Source organism: Pipistrellus kuhlii, unplaced genomic scaffold, assembly GCF_014108245.1.
Source record: "Pipistrellus kuhlii isolate mPipKuh1 unplaced genomic scaffold, mPipKuh1.p scaffold_m20_p_78, whole genome shotgun sequence".
Classification (NCBI taxonomy): domain Eukaryota; kingdom Metazoa; phylum Chordata; class Mammalia; order Chiroptera; family Vespertilionidae; genus Pipistrellus; species Pipistrellus kuhlii.
This window is the reverse complement of record NW_023425582.1, coordinates 984,968-1,000,111: the sequence shown is the minus strand read 5'-3', so window position 1 is coordinate 1,000,111 and position 15,144 is coordinate 984,968. Positions and strand designations below refer to the sequence as shown.

Sequence of the window (15,144 nt, the reverse complement as noted above, 5' to 3'; positions counted from 1 at the left end):
GCGGGGACAGAAGAGCGGGGCCCTGGGTGCAGGGACAGACCAGCAGGAAGTGCTGGTAGAGACAGGAAGGAGATGGGGCTGGTGCAGGTGAAGGCGCCGTTGGCCGAACACGCACTGACCCCCCTGTGGAGCAGCCGTGCCTGCCTGGATGCGGCCTGGGGCTCACCTGTGCAGTGGGGCAGCGCCCCGCCCCAGTGGCCGTCCTCCTGGCACACGCGGCTGTGGTCGCCCACCAGGCTGCGGGCCCCCTGGCAGGAGTAGTGGACTGTGGCCCCGAACGTGAACACGTCCCCCGTGAGGACGGCGTTGGCGGGCACGCCCGGGTGCCCGCAGGATATGGCTGTGGAACACGGATAAAGTGAGGGCACAGCCTGCCCGTCCCTGCCTGTCCCTGCCCGCGGAACACCCAGCGCCTGCATCGCTCCCTCCCAGGCCGACATGACGGCCCCCAGCTCCCTCCCAGGCCAATGTGACGGCCCCCAGCTCCCTCCCAGGCCAATGTGACGGCCCCCAGCTCCCTCCCAGGCCAATGTGACGGCCCCCAGCTCCCTCCCAGGCCGATGTGACGGCCCCCAGCTCCCTCCCAGGCCGATGTGACGGCCCCCAGCTCCCTCCCAGGCCGATGTGACGGCCCCCAGCTCCCTCCCAGGCCGATGTGACGGCCCCCAGCTCCCTCCCAGGCCAATGTGAGGGCCCCCAGCTCCCTCCCAGGCTGGACGTGACGGACCCCAGCTCCCTCCCAGGCCAGACGTGACCGCCCCCAGCTCCCTCCCAGGCCAGAAGTGAGGGACCCTGGGAGCGGCTCGTCAGGAGGCTTTGAAGGTCTCAGAGGGGGTCGCTTTGTGTGAGGGGGACGTGTACACGTAGGTTTTCAGAGGGGAAGTCCCTCCGGGTCACGTGTTTCCTCGGCCCGTCACTGCTCCCACACCAGCAGGCTGCCCGCAGGAAAGACCTCAAATGTGCTCCGGATCTCTGGCGTCCGGGAAGGCACCAGTCCCTGCCCTGGGCGTGGGGAGGGTCTGCGAAGTGTAAGTTGGCCCTGGCCAGAGGCCCAGTGGTTACAGTACTGGGTCTCGGGTTCGATTCCCCGTCGAGGGCCTGTACCTGGGGTCGGGGCAGGTGTGGGGGGCAACCTGTCAAGGTGTCCCTTCCACATCCATGTTTCTCTCACCGATTTCCCTTCCTCCCCTCCCTCCCACTCTCTCTAAAAAGCAGTGGGAAAAATATCCTCAGGTGAGGATTAACAACAACAAAAATAACAATAAAATAGCATCTTTAAGTGGAGCAATAATAATAAGTTACCGATTGATTTGTTCTCCAAGTTACTCTGTAAAATAATGTGGGTAATTCCCATTCACTCTCTAAAATTACACCAAATCAGGCCCGTCATGACTCACTAATTCTCCCTCAGAAAGCTGTACTCCGGATGCCGGAGTAAGATGGAATAACAGGATTTCTCTCTCCCTGTCCATCCAGTTCCCCACTGGGCGCACTGCGGGCACATGGCCTGCTGCCTGCCATCAGCTCGCTGGGCACGTCCTGCGAAGACATCTACGGCCACGGGCAGCCCCACCGGACGCCCAGCAGGAGGCGGGGTGGGTGGGGAGGAGGCCGCGAGGCATCAGGCAGCCGGCCGCGTGGGCCAGATGGACCCTGGCTGCGGTCAGCGGACACCACGGCCTTGGGCTGGAGAGCACGGTTGGATCTAGAGAGTGTCCTGAATCGAAGACAATCTGACCGGAATCGGGGACATGGGCTACAGGACCGGCTCCCGGTGAACAGGAGGGAAAGGACCCAGGAAACAGGCCAGCAAGCCTCGCTGCCGGAGCCCGGGGAGGAGGAGGAGCCTCTGTGGTCCCAGCCCTCACCCGGGGGCACCAAGGCTCCCCGAGGCCCGGGCCGGGAGAACTGGCTCCTCGGCTGCGAGGCCACCGGCATCGCTGGACACACAGGGGCCTCTGGAGCTGTGGGGAAAAGGAGGAAAGGGAAAAAGGAGGCCCTCCGAGCACCCAGGCGGGCAGGCGGAGAACGCGGTGCGCTGGCTGAGGGTGTAACATGGGGACACGCGCTCTCTCCCCCTCTCTCTCTCTCAGTCTCTCTCTCTGAAACCGACCCTGTGCCCACAGTGGGGATCTGGGGCGTGTTTTCCCATGGTTAGGAAGGGGTTGCGTGGGACGCTGACTAGCAGGGAAACCCCAGCCCCAGCCCCTTCTGAACCCGCAGGGAATGTGCCCTTCCAGGTGGTAAGAGGCCTCCGTGGCCGTGTCGCCTGATGCGGCTCCTAACGCACGTGCTGCCCGCTGGCTCCTGCACCTTCTCCGGAGGAGCATGGGGAAGGCAGGGCACTCTCTGACTCACTTATAAACCCCCGGAGAGCCGCCGTTTCCTACAGTTCAGACTATGTTCTGACCAGTGTCTCACTCAGCTCAGGGACCATCAGCTGGTTCAGGAAAAGGGGGTCACACTGGAGCTGTGTCGAGGAGACCCAGCGCTCCTGTTCACCCAGGAGGTCTAAGGCCGTGGTCAGCAAACTGGCTCGCGAGCCACATGCGGCTCTTTGGCCCCTTTGACTGTGGCTCTTGCACAAAATACCATGGCCTTTGACAAGTCTATGTTGAAGAAGTGGCGTTAGAAGAAGTTTTAAGTTTAAAAAATGTGGCTCTCCGAAGAAATTCCAATCGTTGATGTTTGGCTCTGTGGACGGATGAGTTTGCCGACCGCTGGGCTGAGGGAAAGTGGCCCCCGTGTTAACGGAGACTTGAGCGGGGAGTCTACCACTTTGTTGGCGTTCCCCTTCTTCAGGGCAGTGGGCTCCCCCCGATTTAAACCTCCCGGGGGTCAGGGGAAGGGACTGTCCAAGGGACTCCTGTTCTATTGTGTTCACTGGACCAGCGATGCTCACGAGACCAGAGTCAGTCCCTGGAGTTACTGCCCCTCTGGCCACAGCCAGGTCACCAGCGGACACTCCGTGCCACGGTGCGGCCGGCATCCCTGACCCTGGGTCTCCTCGGAGAGCAGTGAGAGGCGATGGCGTCGAGGCCGCCAGGTGGGACCCGTGTCCACTGGGGGGAAGCAGGAGCCGAGCAGTGTGAGCAGAGAGGAGTACAAGGCCCAGGGGGTCCATGTCTGCATCCACTTCCCCCGGGGAGAGGCAGTGGGCACCCAGCGTCCCCCCTGTCCCCAACCCAGCCTGAGCTGTAGTGCGTGACCTCCTGCCCATTGGTCAGGACATCCTAGTAATTAATGCGACTTGTGCCTAGGGACTGGGTTTAGAGAGAATGAAAAATCAAGACCTATTTGACCGCGGGACAGAAAGAATCAGTGACGTCCGTGCGGCTGACGTTCTCACCGGACGCCGTGGCACCAGAACCACACCCCCTCACGTACCCACACACTGGGGCAGGGCGCGGTCCCACAGGCCGCTGGCCGTGCAGGTCAAGGCGGACGAGCCCAGCAGGTAGAAGCCCTTCCTGCAGCGGTAGACGACCGTCCGGCCGTAGACAAGGCTCTCGGGGACGCTGTGGCGGACGGCGTGGTCCACGGAGCCGGGGTCCGAGCAGTTGACCACTGGAGAGAGCGTGAGAGGAGGCTGAGGGCCGCGGGGAGCAGGGCCGCCTGGCAGCGCAGCGGCGGCTGCGCGTTCGCACACACAACAGGTGCGAGGAGAAGGAAACTCGCCGTCGTTTCAGAAAGTTCAGAGGCGACGCCAGCATGGCCGGGGCGCCCCACGCAGTTCTCTCTCTCGGTGAAACCCACGGCTAATTCCCTTGACCTATTTCCCAATGACCGGCTTCTTCACGGAAAGGCGAGGATCGGTTTCCGTGGTTAAGTGTTTTATGCTACGAAAATGTTAGCACAGAAGCCTCGGAAGTTCGTTTAATTTCCCCCACCTGTGCGATACTTTAGGGCAGTCTCTGTAAGTGATTATCACCCCGCCTGCACACAGGCGTGCTTCCACATGCGCCTGGCAGTGAGGATGGGGCTTTGGGAGTGTGAATGGGGCCCTGGGTGGTGTGAATGGTGCTCTGTGGACTGTGAATGGTGCTGTGGAGTGTGAATGGCACCCTGGGTAGTGTGAATGGTGCTCTGTGAAGAGTGAATGGCATGCTGAGTGGTGTGAATGGAGTTCTGGGGTGTGTGAAAGGTGCCTTGGGTGGTGTGAACAGCACCTTGGGTGGTGTGAATGGTGCTCTGGGGAGTGTGAATGGCATGCTGAGTGGTGTGAATGGAGCTCTGTGGAGTGTGAATGGCGCCTTGGGTAGTGTGAATGGTGCTCTGTGGAGTGTGAATCGCATGCTGAATGGTGTGAATGGCACCCTGGGTAGTGTGAATGGCGCCTTGGGTAGTGTGAATGGTGTTCTGTGGAGTGTGAATGGCATGCTGAGTGGTGTGAATGGAGCTCTGGGATGTGTGAATGGTGCCTTGGGTGGTGTGAATGGCACCCTGGTGGGTGTGAATGGCTCTCAGGCAACCTGAATCTGCAGGCATCAGGAGGGATTAGCAATGTGCACCCGCAGCTGCAGAGGAACAGAAAATCCCTGATCATCTCGCCCTCTGACCCTGCCCGGTATAGATGAGGCAGCTGCTGCTGTGGGGCGGTACCCTCTCCACATCTCTCTGGCCCAGTCAGAGAAAGTCAACATGGAGCAATAATGCCAGCCCTCACTCAGCACATTGGCCTGGGTCCCTTAGTGCTCAGGAAGGGGAAGGAGAAATGAAGAGCAGGAAGAAGAAAGGCTGTGGTTTGGGTGGGACCGTCACCTGTTTCCTTTTTGTAAACAGGAAGCTCTCTGTGGGCGCTGGCTGACCGGCACTGCCAGCACGGCCGGAAACGCTGCTCTTGGGACAGCGACAGGTCTGGCTGCGTCCAGCCCCTCCCTGTCCCCCTAAGGCGTCCCCTCTGCTCTGGGCAGTGTCAGTGCCCAGGTTTCACCAGCGCCACTGCTTCCTCCCTGGACATCCTGGCCCTGACAGCCTGCTTCCTGGGACGTGGGCCTGGGGGCTGTGCCTCGTCTCTGAGCTGAAGCCCAGCCCTGGGCAGTACACTGGGGCCAGAACTCCAGGACTCGTAGCCAGCGTCACCCACTGCTGCTCTAGTGACACCGCAGGCTCCCGTTCTGCTTCGTCTCCTTGAACAAAGCTCCCCTGGGAGCCCTCGGGAGGGTGGTGGGTGTTGGGGCCGTTCAGGAGCCCTAGCTTTAACCCCGTGTCACTACCACGAAACAAGCCTCACCTCCACGCGCACGTGTGGCTCACCTCACGCGAGAGGTGCTTTAATGGGCAGTAACTGAAGGCGAAGCTTCCTTGTTATGAGCTCAAACGTCTAGAAATATAAAGCTACAAAACAGGATGTCCTCGGAAATTCAGACATGCGCCTAGACCTTTGTGACAGTTTTAGAGAAACGGAGGTTTAAAAGCGAGAAAGGGTTTCTTAAAGGCATGGGAATGCCCCCACGTCCAGAAGCCCGTGGGCACAAAGGTGCTGAGTAGCGTGGCATCAGCGAGTGGGTGCGAGCGAGTACGGAGAGAAACGGGAGACGCGTTGTCTTTAAATAGAGGACCCCGGGTTGTTTCTGGGTGCCTGCCCGCCCCACAGCCGACGGGAAGCCCTCAGCACCTCTAGGGCAGGCTCCCCCATTTCCTACCTCGACAGGTGGGCAGGGGGCTGCTCCACTGGCCGTTGCTGCGACACTGGGCCTGGGGCGCCCCCTGCAGCACGTAGCCGGTGCTGCAGGTGAAGTTGACCACGTCGTTCAGGTTGAACTGGCTGCCGTGGGTGAGCCCGTGGGCGGGGTTGCCCGGGTGCCCGCAGGTGATGGCTGCAGGGGAGACAGGCCCCCGTCCCCGTCACCGGCCAGCAAGTCCCCAGCACAGACACACACACGGTGCGGAGCGTGTGGGTCCCGGGGCGTGAGCGGATTGTACCCGTCCTGCGCTCCCTCAGAAGGAAAGACGGGAAAACCCCACTGGCCGGGCCCTCAGGTGTCACTATAGTGATTCCGGAGAGCACGTCAGAAAAACGGGCCTTTCCCGCATCACAGGAAGCATTATTCCTTCTCACATTCTCACAGCCTCTCAAGTGATTTTCGAAGACGGCAGTGAAGACACGAGACGCTGACATTCTTGCACACATTCTGAGTTCTGACTATTGTTCCCTTTGAACACCAGCTAATTTGGAGGAACTCTCATTTTGAAATATTATGGGGACTTGTCTGAGGCAGTAACCTGTGTATGGATAAATTAATCCAGTATCAATCTAAACACTGTGAAACTGGGCAGGACAGAACAAAGAGGGAAAAGTGTGCAAGCTCAAGTGGTGCCGTCTCCGAGCGCCCTCTGTGCGATGCTGTCATTATGTTGTGCCCAGGTCTCAGAGGCACAAAGAGCCTTTCAAGGGCAGTGTTCAGCCCGAAAGCGGGTGTTTTCTCCTCCTTTATCTTGTCAACAGTGTTCTCCCCCAGCTAAGCCCCGCCCTCTGCTCCCTCAGACAATGCCTGCTCCATGCTGAGCCTACACCACCACGTTCTTTGGTTAACAAAGATGTGAGGGGAAAAGTGGTTTAAAGCAAACTTCACAATGAGGGTGTCATCTCTCCTGCATGTACACATCAATATTATGGAAGACGTTATCACATGTGAGGACCATCATTACATACAATTTACCTTCTTCTATTAAAGAGAGGACTGCTCTCTGTATTCCTGATGAATCAATGATAAATACACAAAACAATTGCAGATGGGTGGGGGGCCCTGCAAGACGGCCCGAGCTGCAGGCTCAGCGCCGGTGCCCACATTCGCTCTGGGATGAGGTCAGGGAGTGCACACGGCCCTCAGCCTCCTGGGACCCACCTCTGGGGAGTGAGGGGCAAACACGCTGTGGACAGGCGTTCGAGGAGGCGGGAGAGTACACAGTGGGGATGGCATCAGAAAACCGAGCGGGGAGAGTGGGATGGTCAGGCCATTTCTCCGTGCCTTTCGCGCAGGAGATCAAACACACCTGCTCCCCGCTCACAACGACAAGGCGTGGCGCAGCGCCTGCCTCTGGGCCGCGGACTCACCCACACACACCGGCGTCTGTCCCGACCACTTGTGGTCCTGCAGGCATATCCGCACAGAGGTGCCCACCAGCCGGAAGCCGGCGTGGCACTGGTACACCACCGTGTCCCGGTAGCTGAAGCCGTCCCCGCTGATGTGGCCGTTCACGATGGGGTCCGGGGAGCCGCAGTGGCCGGCTGCAGAGGTGAGAACATCCCACCCATGTTTCCGAGACTGTCTTTCACAAATTTATTTACTTGTGTGTTTATTTATTAAATATATTTGTGTTGATTTCAGAGAGGGGGGAGGGAGAGAAGGAGAGAAAGATAGGAACATCCATGATGAGACAGAATCATGGATCCGCTGCCTCCTGCACACTCCTGGGCCCTGACCGGGAATGGAACCCTGACCTCCTGGTTCCTAGGTCAATGCTAAGCTGGCCAGGCCTGGGCAAAGATCTGTCTCTGCTAAAAGTGCTACCTTCCCATTTGCTGACCTTCATGGTCAAGCGGATGACAGCGTTGGGTGCAGAATGTACACGATGTTTCCCCTTTTCATGTTAGTTGGATATAGTTTCCTTGTTAACGGGCCCGTTTTTCTCAACAACCGTGGGTGGCAGAAGTAGCATCTCTGAGATGACGTGGTCCATGGGTCACCCCAGCTCTGGGTCCCCGAGTTATTCCTGTCACCTGAGTACCTTGTCTGAGGTCCCTGTTCCCGAAGGCAAACCCGCAGAAAGGAACGGCGTGGGCACTACAGGATGGGGTGCGGCCCATGGAAACGGCCTTACAGGGACGGCCGCGGGCGAGGAGGCCCAGGGCAGAGATTTCTGAACGTCACACACGGTTCCGAAGGAGAGACAGAAGCCACAGCATCGGCTCCATTCAGACAAGGACAGACTGGGCCAGCGTCCAGGTGGCAGTGAGTGTGACCAGCGGAAAAGTGACCCCGGACCCGGGGGAGGGAGGCGCCCGCCTCAGCAGGTTCACAGGAAACCAGCCCAGATGGTGACCCAGCGCCGGGGGAGGAGTGCCCAGGAGGAAGGGGGAGATGGGGGGGACGCTCAGGAAGAGCCGGGGGAGGTTAGCAATCGGGGGAGGAAGGCCTGTGACAGGAGGGGTCGGAGACGTGAGAAGGTAACTGGGGTGCATTCGCATCACAGCGGCGAGCGAAGCCGGGAAGGAGGGACAGGGTGGGGCTGAGGGACAGGGTGGGACAGAGACCCTGGCCTGGCTATGCTGCTGCCTCCTGACCCGGCTCCGAGGTGTCACTCAGCTCTCAGCTGCGATCCTTTTAAACACTCAGCCTTAGACCAGGGAGTGCCAGCCCTCCTCACCCCACACACGGCCTCCACTGACCCAGAGACCCTGGGGCATCCCCCTCGGCCGGCCTGACAACAAGGCAGGAGCGCTGAGCCCTTCGCCCAGTTTCCTGTTTGTCAGTTTCCTGTTTGACAACCTCAGGAGGAGCCGTGTCTCTGCCGAGCAGGCGGGCATCAGGCTCATCAACATCCCCATGGCGCCCGGGGTGGGAATCGCTGCCTTCGGCCAAGTCCCGGCCACTCACAAACAGCATTTCTCCAAGCCCCCACCCAGCGTGAACCAGGACCTCAGTGCCAGGGGGCACCCAGACCCCACCCAGCGTGAACCAGGACCTCAGTGCCAGGGGGCACCCAGACCCCACCCAGAGTGAACCAGGACCTCAGTGCCAGGGGGCACCCAGACCCCACCAGCGTGAACCAGGACCTCAGTGCCAGGGGGCACCCAGACCCCACCAGCGTGAACCAGGACCTCAGTGCCAGGGGGCACCCAGACCCCACCCAGAGTGAACCAGGACCTCAGTGCCAGGGGGCACCCAGACCCCACCAGCGTGAACCAGGACCTCAGTGCCAGGGGGTACCCAGACCCCACCAGCGTGAACCAGGACCTCAGTGCCAGGGGCACCCAGACCCCACCCAGAGTGAACCAGGACCTCAGTGCCAGGGGGCACCCAGCCCCCGCCCAGCGTGAACCAGGACCTCAGTGCCAGGGGGCACCCAGACCCCACCCAGCGTGAACCAGGACCTCAGTGCCAGGGGGCACCCAGCCCCGCTCCTAGCGTGAACCAGGACCTCAGTGCCAGGTGGGGGGGGCACCCAGCCCCGCTCCCAGCGTGAACCAGGACCTCGGTGCCAGGGGGCACCCAGACCCACCCAGCGTGAACCAGCACCTCAGTGCCAGGGGGGCACCCAGCCCCGCTCCCAGCGTGAACCAGCACCTCAGTGCCAGGAGGGCACCCAGCCCCCACCCAGCATGAACCAGCACCTCAGTGCCAGGGGGGCACCCAGCCCCGCTCCCAGTGTGAACCAGGACCTTGGTGCCAGGGGGCACCCAGACCCACCCAGCGTGAACCAGCACCTCAGTGCCAGGTGGGGGGGGCACCCAGCCCCGCTCCCAGCGTGAACCAGAACCTCGGTGCCAGGGGATGGGGGCCACCAGCCTCGCCTGCAGTGTGGGCCCATGCCTTTGAGCTTGCCGTACATGGCAGGTTCTATCCTCCGGTGACAATGTCATGAATGTCCTGGTCTGAGTGTTTTTAAATTCTTGCTCTGACCCTGGCTTTGCTATAGGCACCCACGCAGAAAGCATGGCTCCACGGCTCTCAGAGGCCGTATGCCCACATGCAGGCTTGGCGCCCTGAGGATGGCCAGGGTGTGGTGTCTGCAGCGAGGCTCCACTGGAATTGAATTCTGTTTCTCTCCCTCATTGCAGCTGACAGTGGAGAGGCACATGGCTTAGACCCTGGGCCAGGGCATGGCAGCCGACAAGGAGACCCACCCAGCCTGTGGCCGCCCCACGGAGCACACTGCTCAGGGAACGGACTGTCTCATGAGAACATTTGGGAATGTGCAAACAGCCCCAGAACCACGGTCACGGTCACCTCACGGCGGGCACCACACGCAGCCCGAGGGAAGGCCACCGTCCTGGGCCTGTAACGTGGCACCCAACAAGAAGGCATAGATCAGGGGACACCGGCCGGTGAAACCATTGGGTCTGGCCCCGCGAAGGCATTAAGCTTGAGTCAATTAAACGTTTGGCCACACAGAGCAGGCTGCTTTTATGTGGGTCACTCAGTCTGGCCCGCGGATGCCGTTATAAACACCCGGTGGCCCCCGCCCCCGGGTCTGGATCCGCACAGGGCGTTCTAGAATCCCGCGTCTCCGGTGGGAATCAGAGAGCACAGAGCCATGCCCCAGACTCCGCATGCGGCTGTTCTGTGGCATCACTGACGACTTTCCTTCTGTCCTGCCTTCCAGTTAGTTCTGGGTCTGTCTACAAACCCTCCGACACGTATCTGTATGGCCCACAACGCCCCCAGGTGGTGCTGGCCCCGACAGCCAGAGCCTCAGCCTCAGCCTCAGCTGTCCCGTGGCGTCTGCGGAGGTCACCGTTCCCTCATCTCTGGGGGCGCATCAGAGACCCCCGCTCCACGCTGCTTATTCCCGAGGTTCCGGCCCCTCGGAAGGCTGCCCCATGGACGGGGTTCCGCTCACTCTTTACACATTACCAGCCAGCCTTTCTCATCTCTGGGGAGAGACCGAGCCACTGCACACGCCTGCCACTTAAAGCACGCCGCGTGCCCACGCTGCGTGACAGGAGTGTCCCTTTCACTCGTGGACACGATGCGCAATGCTTAAAGGCGGGCGTTTGAAATTCCTGCTCCTGCACCCTAAACCCCCGGCAAAGGCCTGTCCTCGGTGACCTCCCGCAGTGCCCACATCACTCAGGCCCCGTCTTCCCACGGAGCGGAGTGGAGTGAGGGCGCCCCTGTGTCAGCGCAGTGAGCGCGGCCGAGCCGGGGGTGGCCGCTGGCTGGGCATTCCTGGTGAGGGGTCTCCCTCCATCCCCAGTTCACTGAGTGAAGCAGGCAGGGGGTGGGGGGGTGGGGGGGCAGGAGACAGGGGGGCGGGGCCGGGATGGGGGGGGCGGGGACACGTACCCAGGCACCGCGTCTCAGAGCCGCTCCACAGCCCGCTCGCCAGGCACTCTCGCACGTGGGAGCCCACCAGCGTGTAGCCCGTGTTGCAGGTGAAGATGGCCGTGGCCCCGTACACGGTCAGCGTCCCGATCTTGTTGCCGTTGGGCGGGAAGGACAGGCCTCCGCAGGAGATCACTGCAGGGAAGCGAGAGCACCCTGAGCACCCCGGCCCCCGCCGCCTGGCTCACGGGGAGCAGCCAGGCGGTTCTCACCAGACCAGGGCGGTGTCCTCCCCTCCGGGGGTCGGCAACCAGCTGGGCGCTTCCCTTCCCTCCTCTCATGTTCTTTGACAGGGAAACGAGAACGTTCGGCGTGGATTCCAGAGTCTTCTAGGTCCTTCCACGCCCACTGCTATGGTTTCTTCCTCACAGGCAGCTAAGCCTTTCTTGAAGATATACCCACAGTGCCCTCTTGTTCGCACACAAGCCCCGCTGCCGCCCGCACTGGCATTCTGTGCCCGGCCCTGTCTGCACCGGCCCTCGGCCCACATGACAGCCCGGGGCCGGTGTGGGCCCGGCAGGGGAGAACAGCCTCTGAGGTCAGCACCGGACAGGGCCCCGGGGGTCACAGCCCCGGACGCCCCCCCCCAAGCACACAGCAGTTCTCTCATTCACGGGCGTGGTTTGCTGGGACTGGGAGCGCCCCTCGAGGCTGCCGAGCTGCAGCCGGGGGCACTACCTGGATGTATTCCACTCGTTTCTGCGGAATGTATTTTTGAATCTTCCTTCTTAGTTGTATAAATTAAAATTATTTAAAAAAATAAACACTCCTTCATCACTGTTAGAAAACGTCCCTGTCAAAAGGGCGACTCCTACGAGCCCTGCCCCAGGTTGTGTGCTGGGTTCATGAGAGAACACGGGTGCCGAGTGCGCACAGCTGTGTCTGCCCATGTCCGGGCTCATGGAGAGAACACGTGTGTCGAGTGCGCACAGCGGGGTCTGCCCGTGTCTGTTCTCATGGAGAGGACACGGGTGCCGAGTGCGCACAGCGGTGTCTGCCCGTGTCCGGGCTCACGGAGAGGACATGTGTGCCGAGTGCGCACAGCGGGGTCTGACCGTGTCCGGGCTCATGGAGAGGACACGTGTGCCGAGTGCGCACAGCGGGGTCTGCCCGTGTCTGTTCTCATGGAGAGGACACGGGTGCCGAGTGCGCACAGCGGTGTCTGCCCGTGTCCGGGCTCACGGAGAGGACAGGGGTGCCGAGTGCGCACAGCGGTGTCTGCCCGTGTCCGGGCTCATGGAGAGGACACGGGTGCCGAGTGCGCACAGCGGTGTCTGCCCGTGTCCGGGCTCATGGAGAGGACACGGGTGCCGAGTGCGCACAGCGGTGTCTGCCCGTGTCCGGGCTCATGGAGAGGACACGGGTGCCGAGTGCGCACAGCGGGGTCTGCCCGTGTCCGGGCTCATGGAGAGGACACGGGTGCCGAGTGCGCACAGCGGGGTCTGCCCGTGTCCGCCGCACTCACCTCTGCACCGGGGCCGCTGCCGGCCGGCGCTCCACGTGCCGTTGGCCTGGCACCGCAGCAGCCGGGCGCCCTCCAGGTAGTGCCCGGGGCTGCAGCTCAGCACCACCTGCGCGCCGAACTCGTTGGGGGACCCCGCCACCAGCCGCCAGGTGACGTGCTCCGAGAGCTGCGCCTCGACGGCGGGGCAGGTGACCGCTGGAAGAGGCACACAGGTCAGCACGCCCGCCCGCATCCGTGTGCCCGCGCCTCGTCGGGAGACCTTCCTGCCCAGCCCTCCCGCTGGGGAAGCCGTGCCCGTGCCCACCCCGGGTCCCACCCCCACTCCACGTGGTGCTCTCACGTGGGCGATGCGTGCGGGGCCCGTGGCTCCTGCTTGGGAGACCTGCAGCGAGGCCGCCAGGAAGGGCCAAGTTCCTGGCCCGAGGGCACAAGCTCATGTGAAGGTGAACATGCTTTCACGGTAAGTGAACACACGTGTAAGACACGGTTCACCTGTCTGTCTCAATACCCCCCATGGAACGGGGCGTCAGACTGAGCCATGGGAAAGCAGGCGGGCACCGATTCTGGGGAATGAGACGCCCTCTCGCCCTCCATCCCCACCCCTCCCTGCACAATGGGCTGCCCGTCCCGGGTCCCGCCGGAGCAGGCCACATGCACACGGCGCCATCATGAACAGAACACGGCAGCGGTGCCTCTGGACACGTCTCCTCATGCTCTGAGACAGGCCGAGGCTCCGGGGTGCAGGCTCCGGGGTGGGGGCTCTGGGGTGCGGGCTCCGGGGTGTGGGCTGTGGGGGTGCGGGCTGTGGGGTGCGGGCTGTGGGGGTGTGGGCTGTGGGGTGCGGGCTGTGGGGTGCGGGCTGTGGGGGTGCGGGCTGTGGGGGTGCGGGCTGTGGGGTGCGGGCTGTGGGGTGCGGGCTGTGGGGTGCGGGCCGTGGGGGTGCGGGCTGTGGGGGTGCGGGCTGTGGGGTGCGGGCTCTGGGGTGTGGGCTGTGGGGTGCGGGCCGTGGGGGTGCGGGCTGTGGGGTGCGGGCTGTGGGGTGCGGGCTCTGGGGTGTGGGCTGTGGGGGTGCGGGCTGTGGGGTGCGGGCTCTGGGGTGCGGGCCGTGGGGGTGCGGGCTGTGGGGGTGCGGGCTGTGGGGTGCGGGCTCTGGGGTGTGGGCTGTGGGGTGCGGGCCGTGGGGGTGCGGGCTGTGGGGTGCGGGCTGTGGGGTGCGGGCTCTGGGGTGTGGGCTGTGGGGGTGCGGGCTGTGGGGTGCGGGCTGTGGGGTGCGGGCTGTGGGGTGCGGGCCGTGGGGGTGCGGGCTGTGGGGTGCGGGCTGTGGGGTGCGGGCTCTGGGGTGTGGGCTGTGGGGTGCGGCCTGTGGGGTGTGGGCTGTGGGGTGTGGCCTGTGGGGTGCAGGCTCCGGGGTGCGGGCCGTGGGGTGCGGGCCGTGGGGGTGCGGGCCGTGGGGGTGCGGGCCGTGGGGTGCGGCCTGTGGGGGTGCGGGCCGTGGGGTGCGGGCTGTGGGGGTGCGGGCCGTGGGGTGCGGGCCGTGGGGTGCGGGCCGTGGGGGTGCGGGCCGTGGGGTGCGGGCCGTGGGGTGCGGGCCGTGGGCTGCGGGCCGTGGGGTGCGGGCTGTGGGGGTGCGGGCTGTGGGGTGCGGGCTGTGGGGTGCGGGCTGTGGGGGTGCGGGCTGTGGGGAGCGGGCTGTGGGGGTGCGGGCTGTGGGGTGCGGGCTGTGGGGTGACAAGGAGCCTCGGTAGCGATGACAGCAGTGATGGAAGCAGCGATGGCTGGGGTAGTGCCACCGGGTCACCACCCGCATCGACGGCAAGGAATCTGCCCAGACACTGGCAGCCGTGTGCGCCAGGCCTGGGATGCGAGGATCTGTATTTTCTAAAAGTGCGATCCGGTTTAAAATGATTTTGTGTGCACTAGCTGGTGTGTGAGTGTGTGTGGCTCTGTGTGCACTAGTATGGGAAGGTGTGTGTGTGCGGGGATGTGGGTTTGTTTGGGAAGGTGTGTGTGTGTGCGGGAAGGTGTGTGTGTGTGTGTGTGTGTGTGTGTGTGAAGGTGTGTGTGTGTGTGCGGGAAGGTGTGTGTGTGTGTGTGGGAAGGTGTGTGTGTGTGCGTGAAGGTGTGTGTGTGTGTGTGAAGGTGTGTGTGAAGGTGTGTGTGTGTGTGGGAAGGTGTGTGTGTGTGTGGGAAGGTGTGTGTGTGTGTGGGAAGGTGTGTGTGTGTGTGTCAAGGTGTGTGTGTGTGTGGGAAGGTGTGTGTGTGTGCGGGAAGGTGTGTGTGTGTGCGGGAAGGTGTGTGTGTGTGTGTGTGTGTCAAGGTGTGTGTGTGTGGGAAGGTGTGTGTGTGTGTGTGAAGGTGTGTGTGTGTGTGAAGGTGTGTGTGTGCGGGAAGGTGTGTGTGTGTGTGTGAAGGTGTGTGTGCGGGAAGGTGTGTGTGTGGGGGGACAGGGACGTGTGTGGGAAGGAGTGTGTGGACAGGTGTGTGCGTGGGGGGACAGGGACGTGTGCGGGAAGGTGGGTTGCGACCCCCGATGCAGAGCCAGGTGCTCCCCTCCTCCCCGCCCCCCGGGCTGGCCCTCGCCGGAGGCCCCCCCCTCCCCCCCGGGCTGGCCCTCGCCGGGAGCCCCCT

General features: G+C 62.9%; 1 protein-coding gene across 2 annotated transcripts in view; it reads right to left on the bottom strand.

Moving 5' to 3' along the window:
- Nucleotides 1-15,144, bottom strand: part of CSMD1 (CUB and Sushi multiple domains 1) — a 605,853-nt gene that overhangs the window by 20,020 nt on the left and 570,689 nt on the right. For both annotated transcript variants that reach the window (XM_045576232.1, XM_045576234.1), the window contains exons 51-56: nucleotides 12,517-12,711; nucleotides 11,013-11,186; nucleotides 7,058-7,231; nucleotides 5,646-5,819; nucleotides 3,388-3,567; nucleotides 167-340 (exon numbers count right to left, since the gene is read on the bottom strand). In XM_045576232.1, the coding sequence (XP_045432188.1) occupies nucleotides 167-340; nucleotides 3,388-3,567; nucleotides 5,646-5,819; nucleotides 7,058-7,231; nucleotides 11,013-11,186; nucleotides 12,517-12,711 (1,071 nt within the window). The remainder of the gene's footprint in view (nucleotides 1-166; nucleotides 341-3,387; nucleotides 3,568-5,645; nucleotides 5,820-7,057; nucleotides 7,232-11,012; nucleotides 11,187-12,516; nucleotides 12,712-15,144) is intronic.